A 14905-nucleotide genomic window follows, 5' to 3' on the forward strand; every position below is an offset into this window, starting at 1 on the left:
GTAGAATGGGCAGATGAGAGCACTCTGTTCCAATGGCCATTAAGACAGCGGAAGGAGGCATTTGTAGAACACTTAAAGTTTGGTCACACAACAAAGATGCCAAGGTCATCCATCAATTATATTCCAGGCCATTGCCAGTCATCTTGACTTTTATCTTGCCACTGGACTTCAATGCCTCTGACAGAGAGAGGCTGACAACTTTGTGCAACTCTGCCTCACTTAAATCCGATTCATGCATGAGTCAAGACATCACTCTGGATATCATTGGTCCTCTTCAAAATGAAGGATGAACAATGATGTTTATAATCAGTCTACTCCTGGTGTTGAACAAGATTTATCTCTGTTATATCCTTCAACGGATCCTGAATTATTTTAATACATGCAAAGGAAACATCTTGTAGTATGAGAGCAGAGGGCATTTAAAGATTAAAAAATATATGAACAAACAGAAGAAGCATGGAAAAGATCTGAAAATGTTTTCATGATACACTAAATGCAACAGAGCCATAACATTTAGACATTAGGTAGAAAGGACACAGAGGAAAACAAAGATGCTGGATCAGACCAAGTGTATATAGAGGAAATCTGTGCCAGGACCACTACATTGTAGAGCCCTGAGGGATAGATTCACAAGATATCTGAAGGAAAGAAAGATGCCAAAGGGAGGGTGGGTAGGGAAAGAACTTGGCAACCAAGAGAAAAAAAACTAACAACCAATATGCTGTGTTTCTCACATGTAAAACTTTTATGAGAACCATTATCATGTATGTCAAGGGAATTTCCAATTAGATATTAAGAGGAAATAAGAAAGCTTTAGCAAGTGATTCCATAGTGAATTTTGTCTTTACCTTCACATAACAGACTGAAAGATATGGAAAATACAAGGTCTTTCTGTGCTTATTTGACACAATAAAGCAAAACATCATAAATATGATGCCATTTAAAAAAGATGGACAATGAGCTAGGCACAAAGAAGGAAGAAATCAGAGTGACCTGCATTTGGGAAATAGCACAGTGCTAAATTTCCCACCATTGTAAAAGCCCATTTTAAAAATGTTTAATATCAAAATTATCCTAGTAATGTTATGTAGAATCATATTTTAAAAACAACAACACAACAATAACTCCAAACCCCCCTTTCCATTTCTCTATACAGAAATAATATTTTGAGGGCAGAGCCAAGATGGCAGAAAAAAGGCTGTGACTCGCCTGAGGTCTCCCCAAACCCTTCTGAACACCTTTAAATAGTGCCAGACAATTTCTGGAGCAGCAGAACCCACAAGAGGATGGGGGTAGAAGGTCAGCAGGAAAGGTCTGTTGCAAGTGAGCAGAAGTGAAGCACAGTCCAGTGTAGGCCGTGCCAGCAGAGCCCTGGCCCCGGCAAACCAGGAGTAGGCACTGGGGCAATTGAATCAGTGGCAGCAGTGGTGGTTTCTAGACTTTGCAGTCCACAGATGGTAAGGGGGTCAAATAACTGATAAACTAAGTAAGGGGGTTGGACAGCTGATTTGCCAGCATCAAGGCAGGATTCCGTTGCTTTGCCCATATTCGGATCTGAGTTGCAGTCCTGGGTAGCTGTCCCAGGGTGAGAAGGAGCATCAATACACAAGAGCTTATGGCCACAATGGAGTGGGGTCTCTCCTCACAGTTCCAGAGCAGAAAAGAATGCTAGTGGCTACTCATAGACTAGAGCACAGGAGAGGACAGTAGTAAATACCTATCCTCAGATCATACCACCTTGGATGAATGGAAAACTTACAGGTCCCTAGAATTATCTCTGAAAAAACAACTGCACAAAATCCCTGAAGCTTGGGACAGCGCACCCTACCTTGGAAGTGGAGTTCTACTTTCACAGAGTTGAAAGTCAAGTAACAAGCTGGGAAAATGAGCAAAGAAGAAAAAAAAAATTCTGACCATAAAGAGTTACTATAGTGACAAGGAAGATCAAAACATACATTCAGAAGATAAAGTCAAAGTTCCTACATCCAAAGCCTCCAAGAAAACTAGGAATTGGTCTCAAGCCATGGAAGGGCTCAAAAAGGATATTGAAAATCAAGTAAGAGAGATAGAGGGAAAATTGGGAAAAGAAATTAAAGCAATGCAAGAAAATAATGAAAAAAGAGTCAACAGCTTGGTAAAGGAGACACAAAAAAATAGTGAAGAAAATAACACCTTAAAAAATTGACTAGGTAAAAGAGGTACAAAAATCTAGTGAGGAGAGAAGAATTCCTTAAAAAGTAGAATCGTCCAAACAGAAAAAGGCACAAAAATTTACAGAAGGAAAAAACTCCTTAAAAAGCAGAATTGTCCAAAAGGAAAAGGAGATTAAAAAAGCTCACATTACAATTCAGCAAATGGAAGTAAATTACTTTATGAGATTCCCAAATGAAAACTCCCAGGAATATTATAGCCAAATTTCAGAGCTCCCAGGTCAAGGAGAAAATATTGCAAGCAGCCAGAAAGAAACAGTTCAAGTATTCTGGAGCCACAGTCAGGATAACACAAGATTTAGTAGCTTCTACATTAAAGGATCAGAGGACTTGGAATATGATATTCAGAAGGGCAGTGGAGCTAGGATTACAACCAAGAATCACCTATCCAGCGAAACTGAGTATAATTCTTCAGGGGAAAAAAATAGACATTCAATGAAATAAAGGACTTTCAAGCATTCTTGATGAAAAAACCAGAGCTGAATTGAAAATCTGACTTTCAAATACAAGACTCAAGAGAAGCATAAAATGATAAACAGGACAGAGAAATCAATCTTAAAGGACTTAATGAGGTTAAACTGTTTATATTCCTACATGAGAAGATGATATTTGTAACTCCTAAGAACTTTCTCATTATTAGGGCAGTTAGAAGAAGAAGGCAGAGGGCACAGGTATGAATTGAATATGAAGGGATGATATCTAAAGAAATAAAATTAAGGGGTGAGAGAAGAATGTACTGGGAGAAAGGCAGAGGTAGAATGGAGTAATTATCTTACAAAAAAAGAGGCAAGAAAAAGCTTTTACAGTGGAGGGGAAGGGGGGGCGGGTGAGGGGGAATGAGTGAACCATACTCTCACCAGAACTGCCTTAAAAAGAGAATAACATACACACTCAATAAAATAGATTTATTTTACCCTTCAGGAAAGTAGGGGGGAAAGGGGATAAGAGAAGGGGAGAGAGTGATAGAAGGGAGGGCAGATTGGGGGAGTGGGCTGTCAGAAGCAAAGCATTTAAGGAGGGACAGGGTGAAAGGAGAGGGAGAGACAGAGAACAGAATAAATGGGAGGAAATAGGATGAAGGGAAATACAATTAGCAACAGTAACTGTGGAAAAAAACTTGAAAACAATTTTCTCTGATAAAGGCCCCATTTCTCAAACATATAGAAAACCAAGTCAAATTTGTAAAAATAAGAGCCATTTCCTAAGAGATAAATGATTAGAAGGTAGGAACAGTTTTCTGATAAAATGATCAAAGCTATCTATAGCTATATGAAAAAATAACTCACTATTGATTGGAGAAATGCAAATTAAAACAATTCTGAGGTACTACCACATAACTATTAGATTAGCTAAAAAGGAAAATGACAAATGTTGGAGGAGATGTAGGAAAAACGAGACATTAATGTACTGTCGGAGGAGTTGTGAACTGATTCAACCATTCTGGAGAGGACTATAAAAGGGTGATAAAACCATGCATACCCTTTGACCTAGCAATACCAGTACTAGGTCTGAACACCAAAAGAGATAAAAAACAAAAAGGAATGTACAAAAATATTTATAGCAGCTCTTTTCCAGTGGCATAGAACTGGAAACTGAGGGGATGCACGTCAACCGAGGAATGGCTAAACAAACTGTGGTATGTGATTACAATGGAATACTATTGTGCTCTAAGAAATGATAAGCAGGATGCTCTCAGAAAAACCTGGAAAGACTTATATGAGCTGATGGAAAGTGAAATGTACTAGGTACAAAGTAACAGCAATATTGTAACATAATCAGCTGTGAATGACTTAGCTATTCTCAGTAATACAATGATCAAAGACAACTATAAAGGCCTTAGGAGAAAAAATGTTATACATCTCCAGAGAAAGAACTGATGGTGTCTGAATATAGAAACATGCTTTTTTTTTTAACTTTATTTTTCTTGAGGTTTTCTTTTTTTGTCTTCTTTCACAACATGATTAATATGGAAATGTTTTGCATGACTGCACATGTATAACCTATATCAAACTGCTTGCCTTCTCAATGGGGGGGGAGTACGGAGGGAGGAAGGGAGAGAATATAGTATTCAAAGTTTTAAAAACAAATGTTCAAAATTGTTTTTCTAGTGATTAGAGAAACGCAAATTAAAACAACTCTGTGATACCACCTCACACCTATCAGATTGGCTTACATGAAAAAACAGGAAAATGATAAATGTTGGAGAAGATGTGGGAAAACTGGAACACTAATACGTTGCTGGTAGAGTTGTGAACTGATCCAACCATTCTGGTGAGCAATTTGGAACTATGCCCAAAGGGCTATAAAAATGTGCATACCCTTTGACCCAGCAATAGCACTTCTAGGTCTGTATCCCAAAAAGATGATAAAGAAGGGAAAAGGACCCACATGTACAAAAATATTTATAGCAGCTCTTTTTGTGGTGGCAAAGAATTGGAAATTGAGGGGATGGCCATCAATTGGGGAATGGATGAACAAGTTGTAGTATATGAATGTAATGGAATACTATTGTTCCATAAAAAATGGTGAGCAGGCAGACTTTAGAAAAACCTGGAAAGACTTGCATAAACTGATGCTGAGTGAAGTGAGCAGAATCAGGAGAACACTGTACACAGTGCAATGACCAACTTTGTTAGACTTAGCTCTTCTGAGCAATGCAATGATCTAAGACAACTCCAAAAGACTCATGATGGAAAATGCTATCCGCATCCAGAGAAGGAACTATGGAGTCTGGATGCAGATCGAGACATATTTTCTCTTTTTTTTGTTGTTACTTTTTGCTTTTTCTTCCTCGTGGTTTTTCCCTTTTGTTCTGATTCTTCTTTCACAACATGACTAATGTGGAAATATGTTTAATACGATAAAAAAAGGTTGTTTGTACATGTAAGGGGGGAAAAACAAAATAATAGATAAATTAAAAAAATAAATAATATTTCTCTCATATTTAGATTAAATACCCCTTCCAGACTCCCTCCCTAAAGGTGGGTTGAAGACAAAAGGCACTTTTTTCTTAAGAAAATGGATTGAGTGGAAACCCAACTATCAAACAAGGAGTATCTGCTCTTTTGTAAGAATACTGCCTTCCCCCACCTCCTGAAGTGATTGGGTACTGATCCATCTAAGTACAATATCCTTCCAATGCATTTGTCCATTCAGAAAGAATTATGATATTAATCACAGAGAGAAGACCCTTTTCAATCCTTAAAGGGAGGAAGGAATCAAGTACTGACTATTGTTCTGGATTGTTAACCCAAAATGTATTTTAGGATATTATAATCTTGTCCTTGTTCTAGATTCCAATTAATATTACATCAAATCATCTTGAGGTAGAGAAATGTCAGAGCACATGGGTGGCCTATGCCAGTTCAGACACTTTTCACTCTAGACTAGAAATGCCTTTAACTTAGGAATATTGTTAAATTATATAAAAACTTATTTCTGGAAGCTTTGTGCCTAAAATTCAGAGTGTCATTTTTTTCCTTCAATAGCTAAAAATCCTGGAACATGATAATCTCATGTACCCTGGATCTTCTCCTGTGGTAGAGTGCTTCAACAATTTTCTCCATCATATATAAAAACTTCAATCTCTTCATGCCAAATCACGAAAAACTTTCACTAAAGTCTGTCATACCCTCAAGTTATTTTTCAGCCTCAGACACTTCCTAGCTCTGTGACCCTGAATATGTCATTTAACTTCTTGGCATATTGTTGTAGTTCAGTCATGTCAAACTATTTGGAATTTTCTTGGAAAAGACATTGGAGTGGTTTGCCATTTCCTTCTCCAGCTCATTTTACAGATAAGGAAACTGAGGCAAATGGGGGGGGGGTAAGTGATTTGCCAAGAGCCACATAACTAGTAAGTGTCGGAGGCCGAATTTGAATCCAAGTCTTCCATACTCCAAGCCCAGTGCTCTATCCACTGCACCACCTAGCTGCCCCTCCTGGCACATAGTAAGCAAATACATAAATGTTAGCTGTTACTATTTTTGTACCTGACTGTCTGCATTTGGGAAATACATATCTTTCATAGGTAGGCAGAAGCCAGGGATTGTGCCTATTTTCTATTCTGCTCAGTGCCTAAAATGGTCAAAAATAATTAAGAATGAATTATATGATCTCCGTAATTTGATCACTCAGTAGGAATTACTATAAATGCTTCAATGGGAAAAAACCCACAACTTCAAAATCTACTCTAGAAAGCCTCTGCGTTCTCTTCCAATTTTAAATTTATGATCTGTTTACCCATTTCAACTCCTGATATAGGAACATAGAAGTAAAAAATGGGTGTGGCAAAATATAGAAGCATAAATACAAAGAAGAAAAAAAATTATATAGATTTTGAGCCATGTTCCTCTTTCAGTAATAGGTAGCTATAGCATGTAGGAAAAATAAAAATACCAGGATCAAAAGATCAAAAAGTAAGTTACTCATAGATAGCACTTGTCCAGAATCTGCAGGAACTAAGTTATTTTTAACCTTGAAAAGATACAAATAAAAACTGCAAAATTTCTTAATTTTACACAAATATCTCAAATCACAAACATGAAAGCCCCCCCCCAAGAGTTCTACCTCTTACTAAACAATGTTAAAAAAAAAATTTAAACTAACCATCCTCAATTGAAATCTTTAGGAGCCTGTATTTTCCGTTCCTCGCCCTGGCAAAGATATCTCTAACTTCTTCACTTGCTGAAAGAAAAAAAATGGAAAAAGTTAGTATGCTTTGCATACCACATATTAATCTTAATTTTTACTTTTAAATTTAAATAAGGTAAAATATTAAACTATTTCAGAAAAGACATTGTGTTTAGCAGTTTATATTTCACTTTAATCATGATACCAAGGATTAATAAAAAAATGAACTCAAATCAGTAATGCTATGTTTAGTTTTATAAAAAAGTACAGGAAAGGAATTCAAGTTTCAAATAATACTAATCTGTCTTATTCTTTGAAATGATGTAGCAGAAGTTACCATACCATACATACATTGAAATGACCAAAAAGAAACAAAGGAGAAACCATTAAGTTATTGGTTTGCTGATTTTGATGAGTTAGGCTGAAGTATTTGGTTAAAAAAAAAAAACAAACCTGATAATGTCTTTGGTGTATTGACAATTTTCTGATACACAAAGAACTAAAAAAAATTTTTGATGTGATTTTCATTTTGGAAAGAACATGAAATAAATTAGAAAACCGAGGTTTGAGTCCTCTCTTGTGTCCCTGCAAACTTACCTAATGTGACTTAGAGTAAGTCATTTAATCTCAGAAAGTTTCCTTATCTATAAAACAGATATAATAATAATATTTGCACTATACAGGTTTTGCATTAAAGATAGAAAGATACTAGCATTAGTTACTAAATATTAGTATTAAGTTTTTCCTCCATAAGAACAACAGTAAGCACACTGTCTTACCTAAATTAAAAATGGATTCAACAAAATTAAGATAGTGTGTAGCAGAACACTGGTGTTGGAATTCAGAGAACATGGGTTCAAATACAGACCAAGTGCAAGATATTTAACCTCTCTGGACCTCAGTCTCCTCATCTGTAAAATCAGAGATGGAGATCCTTTTATCTCTAAATCAACCACTATGAAATGTTAACCAAAGAAACACTTTAAACTCTTGATATTTATATATTACCTTTACCAGATTTGATATATCTCAAAATTCTAAAATACACTACTGCAATTGGCCTAAATTTTTTTTATATACCTAGTAATTACCAGCACTACTATACGAATCACTTGAGCTATGTACAAATATGGAGTATTAAAGTTAATAAAATTTTAAACAGCAAAAAAAGCAGTTAAAAAAATTTCACAGGTTTAGCTTTGGGTGTTATTGCTTATCTGAGGAATCACGCAAAAGTGAGGGTGGAAATCAATGGACACAACTTTCTAAATCTTTATACACTGGGTGTTAAAGAGGGGACAACAGAAAGCAACTTCAATTAAAAAGATAATTTGTTTCCTTGTAGCTTGGCAAATTTTGGTTTGCACGTTTAATTTATAAAAGAAGTTACTGTCGCAGTTCAGAATTTTATTCAGCTCAGGTGAGTGCTTCCAGCCTACCTGTTATTCAAACCAGGAACTACAGGAGGTGAGACAGGATTACATACACTCAGCTGCCATTACGGAGAAAGAAACACAAGTTCACAGGGCAGACTTAGTTTGTCCAGGAAAACTAAGGAGATGAGGAGTCCAAGTGCTGAGGGAACAACGAATCATCATAATTTATTAACTGTAGAAGGAAGGGAATGAGTACAGAAGCTCTGGAAATACTCTTTCCGTTGACAAGGAAGGTCCAGACACTTTTATTTGGTTTCTGAAGCATAAAAGCCCCAAAATGAATGAACTGCTTTGGAACCGGCCTTGGCAGTGTCTCTGAGGATTTATTCCACTATACATGGGGGTGGCCCGAAAGATTAACAACAGCTCAGCCTCCGGCCCCCAGACCCAGAGGTCAGGGCTGGGCCAGGGCATGGGAGGGGAGGTGAGGGAGGAAAAAGGCCTGGCTTCCTGAAGGACCCGGCCACCCACCTTGTCCGTTGCTGATCTTTGCGGCTGGAGAAGTTCCAGAGCCCAAGGACCCCCCCTTTCCTTTCCTCCCCATACTGTGTCTTTACCTTGGATGCCGGTCTGATGGGACATAGTAGCGAGGTCAGCACCCGGCGACCACCCTCCGGTGCAGACTGGGGATAACTAGCGGCCTCGGCTGGCGGCTCCAGGAAGTAGCCGCTCCTGCCTGGGCCTGGTGCGTCACCAGAACGCGCCCCCGCCCCGCGCGGGCAGATTGGCCAGGCGGCCCAGCCCAGGCCTGCGCAGTGTGGCCCCTGCTGGGCAGTGGGAGGGCCCCAGACCTTTTTAGTTGCTAATACATTAGCTTTAACCAAGAAATTTTTACTTCAGTGGTATCATAACAAGTATATAAACAGTTTAGCTTAGTTCCTATAGGACATCGTCCTAATCTCCAAGCGCCAAGCAGCTCTCTTTGGGACTGAGCCCCAGGTACCCTAGCTTCTCAAAAGCTTCGCTGACAGGCAGGTTAATGCAAACTCTCACTTGGCTCCAAGGTCAGTAGCTCACATTCCACATCCAGTGAGTATCATTGCCTACACTTCAGACTGAGAAGGCCAATTGAAGCAGAAAGACACACACCCCAGCCTTTAAGTTTGAAGATGAGGGGAGAGGTAGCTTTCTTCATGGTTAGGTTGTTGGAGCTGTGATATGCAGCCAGTCAAAGGATAGGGAACCCCAGAAAGCAAAGTGCCAGCGTGGTAGGTGATTCCTAAATCACGGACCTATGTTCACAGGGTGCAGGACAAGCCTTCCATAGAGCATTATGCTGTAGGTTAGGAGAGGAATAATGAGCGTTTGAATTCAATTTTCATTGTATCATACTTAGTGGCATACACATTACAATCTGCTTTCTACCTCAACCCCCAAGTTGTCCGTAAGATCAGTGGTAGAGACTGTTTCAATTTTGTCTTGTCACTAGTGTCTAGCAGTTTTTAACAAATGTTTGTTGTTGTTGAAGCATTTAACTATAGGAATTTTAAGTACTTTAATAGGTTTTTGGGGGTAGAACTGTTGAAGTCTGAGAGGTTTCGAGACCCTTCAAGTACTGGAGTATAGGACGGGGTTGTCTGGAATGAATTCACACACTCACGCATTTTTTGAGTCAAGGTGGCAAAGATTTATTGTTACACTATGCAGCGGGCAGAGGTCCTTAAGGAATTCTGCCATGGTGGGCAGAGCACCCTAGGGAACTTGCAACCTAACAAGAATAATGCTAAAGCTTATATAGGAAAAGTAGTGAATTATGTGATAACTATGCTAATTAGGTGATAACATACAACTCTGTCATTCACTACTGGAAACCTCGGCAGGGGGATTTCCTAAGGGGTGTGTTTTTGGTCTGTTATTTCTGTAAGAAGATAGTTTTGGGAGTTGACGTCTATAGCTTGACCTCTGGATTGTATATGGAACTGTGGGCATCAGTATTTGACAGTTCTGCTGGTACAAGATAGTCCTGTTCATACAAGGGAAATTCTACAGAGGTCAGCTTGTTCTTATAATAGGGAGAGATAGTTTGCCTCACTGGGCCCACTCATGAGTCACTTCCAGAGATAGGGTCCTTGGTCTGGAGGGAAACTTCAGGGACAGTGCTTTGAGGCTAGGGTGAAATATGGAGTTGGAATTGAGGTCCGAGTACAAGCACCCCATCAGAACCAGTTATAAAAGTTATCCAAACAGCTGAACCTAAAGGAGATATAAATGAGAGTGGCAAGAAAGACATTGTAAACATATAGAAAATAATACTCTTTTGAATAATGTGGCTTAGCTGGGAAAGTAATCCAAAATGGGAGCTCTCATTTCAGCATAGGTATCAGTGAGATAAAAATTATCTGAGGGTCCACTGATGAAGTATTGATGTCAATCACCAAATTAACAACGTAGAGATAGTTATTTGCGGTGTTTTATTATGTTCAGAGCACAGATTCATCTGTATAGAGTCAAGAAAAAGCATCAGCTTCAGCAGTATTATATGAATACATGAGCAGCATAGAAAAATGAAATTTAAAAGAAATTAGGAGGGGGAAGATAAATTATATACACCTGAAAGCAAATAACAGAAGGGGGAAGATAAGGATAGCTGCCAGTTGGATACCTCCAAAAGGGTACCTCCAAAACAGGAGCTGTGGTTTGTTTCCCAGCCTTGACTCTGTAGGTATTTTAACATTCAAACCTCCAGGAACACTATCTGGCAGCTCAAACAAGGGACTGGGTCAGTTGTCTTCTTTTTTTCTTCTCTTTTTTATTTTTTTCTTTCTAAAAAATTAATATTTTATTTTTTCCCCAATTACATGGGGAAAAACAATTTTTAATGTTCGTTTTGTAAAACTTTGAGTTCCAAATTCACTTGCCCCCTCTCTTCCCTGCCCCCTCACTGAGAAGGCAAGCAATTTAATTTAACATAGGTTATATGTACATAGTCATGCAAAACATATTTTCATATTAGTCATGTTGTGAAAGAAAACACAAATTTTAAAAAAAAAATTTGGGTGCAGCTAGGTGGCACAGTGGATAAGAGCACCAGCCCTGGAGTCAGGACGACTTGAGTTCAAATCCAACCTAATACTTCCTAGCTGTATGACTCTGGGCGAGTCACTTAACCCCAATTGCCTCACCAAAAAAAAAAAAAGTTTTGAAAAGGATGCTTCAATCTGCATTGACCCCAGTTCTTTCTCTGGAGCTGGAGACCATTTTTCATCATAAGTTTGTAGGAGTTGTCTTAGATCATTGTATTGCTGAGAATAGCTAAATCATTTGCAGCTGATCATCAAACAGCGTTGGTGTTATTGTGTACAATGTTCTCCTGGTTCTGCTCACTTAACTTTGTATCAATTCATGTGAGTCTTCCTAAGTTTTTCTTAAATCATGGTACTTGTCAGTTCTTATAGCACCATAGTATTTGATTACAATGAAATATCACAACTTGGTCAGCCGTTCCTCAATTGATGGGCATCCCCTCAATTTCCAATTCTTTGCCACCACAAAAAGAGCTGCTATAAATATTTTTGTACATATATGTCCTTTTCCTTTTCATTTGCTATTTCTTTGGGATACAGACCTAGCAGTTGTATTGCTGGGTTAAAGGGTATGCATTATTTTATAGCCTTTTGAGAATAGTTCCAAACTGCTCTCCAGAATGGTTGAATCAGTCACAACTCCACCAAATGTGTATTAGTGTCGCTGTTTCCCCACATCCCCTCTAACATTTGTCATTTTCCTTTTCTGTCATATTAGCCAATCTGATAGGTATAGGGTGGTACCTCAGAGTTGTTTTTAATTTGTGTTTCTCTAATTAGTAGTGATTTAGAGCATTTTTTCGTATGACTATAGATAACTTTGATTACTTTGTCTGAAAACTGCCTGTTCATGTCCTTTGACCATTTATCAATTGGAGAGTTGCTCTTATTTTTATAAATTTGACTCAGTTCTCTACATATTTGAGAAATGAGGCTTTTATCAGAGATACTTGCTGTAAATTTTATTTTTCACAGTTTTGATTACTAATTGTGCATTTCCCTCCATCCTATTTCCCCCTCTGTTTATCACGCTCTCTCCTTTCACTCTGACAATCCTCAAAAATGTTTTGCTTCTGACAATGGCCTCCCCCAATCTGCCCTCTCTTCTGTTAACAGGATTTTACTGAGCCAATCTCTAACTTGAGAATAACTAAACAGTAGATCAGAGACAAAGTGCCAGTAATCAGGTAGCTGTTTAATTAATTAGTTTCATTATGAGGAACAAGTTTGCACTTCTATCAGCTCCCTATTTCACTTATCTTTACTGTAGCGTGAGATAGATTTATATACCCAACTGAGTGTGTATGTTATTCTCTTTGAGCCAATTGCAGTGAGAGTAAGGTTCACACTCTCCCGTCCTCCATTTCCCCCGTGTTCCCTTCCATTGTAAAATCTCTTTTGTACCTGTTTTATGTGAGATAATTTACTTCATTCTACCTCTCTGTTCCCCCTTCTCCCAGTGCATTCTCTTTTCTCACCCCTTAGTTTTATTTTTTTAGATATCATCCTATCATACTCAACTCACATCCATGCCCTCTGCCTATGTATGCTCCTTCTAACCACCCTAATAATGAGAAAGTTCTTAGGGGTTAAAAGTATCATCTTCCAAGGTAGGAATGTAAACAGTTTAACCTTATTGAATCCCTTATGATTTCTCTTTCCTTTTTATGCTTCTCTTGAGTTATGTATTTGAAAGTCAAGTTTTCTATTCTGCTCTGGTCTTTTCATCAGGAATGCTTGAATCTTCTGTTTCATTGAATGTCCATTTGTTTCCCCTGAAGAATTATATTCAGTTTTTCTGGATTTTTGGTTGTATATCTTATCTCCTTTGCCCTCTAGAATATCATATTTCAAGTCCTCTGATCTTTTAATGTGGTAGCTGCTAAATCTTGTGTTAGCTTGACTGTGGCTCCACAATATTTGAATTGTTTCTTTCTGACTGCAATGTTCCTCTTTGACCTGAGGGCTCTGGAATCTGGCTATAACATTCCTGGGAGTTTTCATTTGAAGATCTCTTCCAGTAGGTGATCAGTGGATTCTTTTGATTTCTATTTTACCCTTTGGTTCTAGAATATCAGGGAAGTTTTTCTTCATAATTTCTTAAAGGATAATGTCTAGACTGTTTGTTTTTTTTGATCATGGCTTTCAGATAGCCCAATAATTCTTAAATTACCTCTCCTGGATCTATGTTCCAGGACATTTATTTTTCCAATGAGATATTTCACATTTTCTTCTATTTTTTCATTCTTTTGATTTTGTTTTATTGCTTCTTGATGTCTCACGGAGTAATTAGCTTCCACTTGCTCAATTCTAATTTTTAAAGAATTATTTTCTTCATTGAGCTTTTGCATCTCCTTTTCCATTTAGTCAATTCTACATTTTAAGGAGTTCTTTTCTTCAATGAATTTTTGTGTATGTTTTCCCATTTGGCCAATTCTGTTCTTTAAGGAGTTTTTCTCTTTGATGAATTTTTGTATATGTTTTTCTGTTTGGCCAATCCTGCTTTTTAAGGCATTCTTCTCTTCATTGGATTTTTGTGCCTCTTCTACCGTTTGGCCTATTTTTTTTAAATTTTTTTTTTTTTGGTGAGGCAATTGGGGTTAAGTGACTTGCCCAGGGTCACACAGATAATAAGTGTCAAGTGTTTGAGGCCGGATTTGAACTCAGGTCCTCCTGACTCCAAGGCTGGAGCTTTATCCACTGCATCACCTAGCTGCCCCCTATTTTGTTTTTTAAGGTGTTTTTTTCCTCAGTATTTTTTATGCTTCCTTTACCAAGCTGTTGAATCTTTTTTCATGATTTTCTTGCATCGTAGTAATTTCTTTTCCTAATTTTTCTTCAACTTCTCTTTGATTTTTACACTCCTTTTTGAGTTCTTCCAGGAATTCTTTTTGGGCCTAACACCAATTCACATTCTTCCTTGAGGCTTTGGATATAGCAGTTTTGACTTTGTTGTCTTCTTCTGGGTTAGTGTTTGGGTATTCACTATCATCATAGTAACTTTATATGGTCAGGTGTTTTTTGTTGTTTTTGCTCATTTTTCAGATTCATTTCTTAACTTTTAGCTTTATATTAAAGTTGGGCTTTGCTCCTCGGATGGAGAGTCACTGTCCCAAGGTTCAGCTTATATTGTGCAGCTGTTTTCAGAGTAAGTTCTGGGGGTGTGTAACTTTTTAGTTCTTCCAAGGTGGTATGATTTAAGAAAAGGTGTGTTTAATACTCTCCTGGCCTATGCTCTGGTCTGTGAGTGACCACAGGCACTCTCTTCTGCTCTGAAATCATGAACAGGGTCCCTGTTCTCTTGTGGCTTCATGTTCTAGTATGTACTGCTCTTCACTCTGGGACTGCCACCGAAGATTGTCACCCAGATCTGAGTACAGGAATTACAACAGTTCTGCACCCAGTGCCGGCAAAGGGACCCCTGTGAGCTCCTTCTGACCAGTTGTTTGACAGTCTGTGGGTTGAGAGCTTTGGAAGCTGCTGTTGCCAATTCCATTGCCCCTGTGACCTCTGCTAGCTTGGCATGGTGTTGCCTGAAGATGGATCGCATTTCACTCTCATTCCAGTGGAACAGATCTTTCCTGCCAACCTTCTAAATTGTCTT

General features: G+C 38.1%; 1 protein-coding gene across 1 annotated transcript in view; it reads right to left on the reverse strand.

The window, feature by feature from the left end:
* TWF1 (twinfilin actin binding protein 1) overlaps window positions 1–8950 on the reverse strand; it is a 29632-nt gene extending 20682 nt beyond the window's left edge. Inside the window, exons 1-2 of the mRNA XM_027858968.1 lie at window positions 8836–8950; window positions 6819–6896 (exon numbers count right to left, since the gene is read on the reverse strand). Coding sequence (XP_027714769.1) covers window positions 6819–6896; window positions 8836–8860 — 103 coding nt within the window. The 5' untranslated portion in view covers window positions 8861–8950. The remainder of the gene's footprint in view (window positions 1–6818; window positions 6897–8835) is intronic.
* Between the last annotated feature and the right edge of the window lie 5955 nt (window positions 8951–14905).

This window comes from Vombatus ursinus, unplaced genomic scaffold, assembly GCF_900497805.2.
Source record: "Vombatus ursinus unplaced genomic scaffold, bare-nosed wombat genome assembly UNPS02013950.1, whole genome shotgun sequence".
Taxonomy (NCBI): Eukaryota; Metazoa; Chordata; class Mammalia; order Diprotodontia; family Vombatidae; genus Vombatus; species Vombatus ursinus.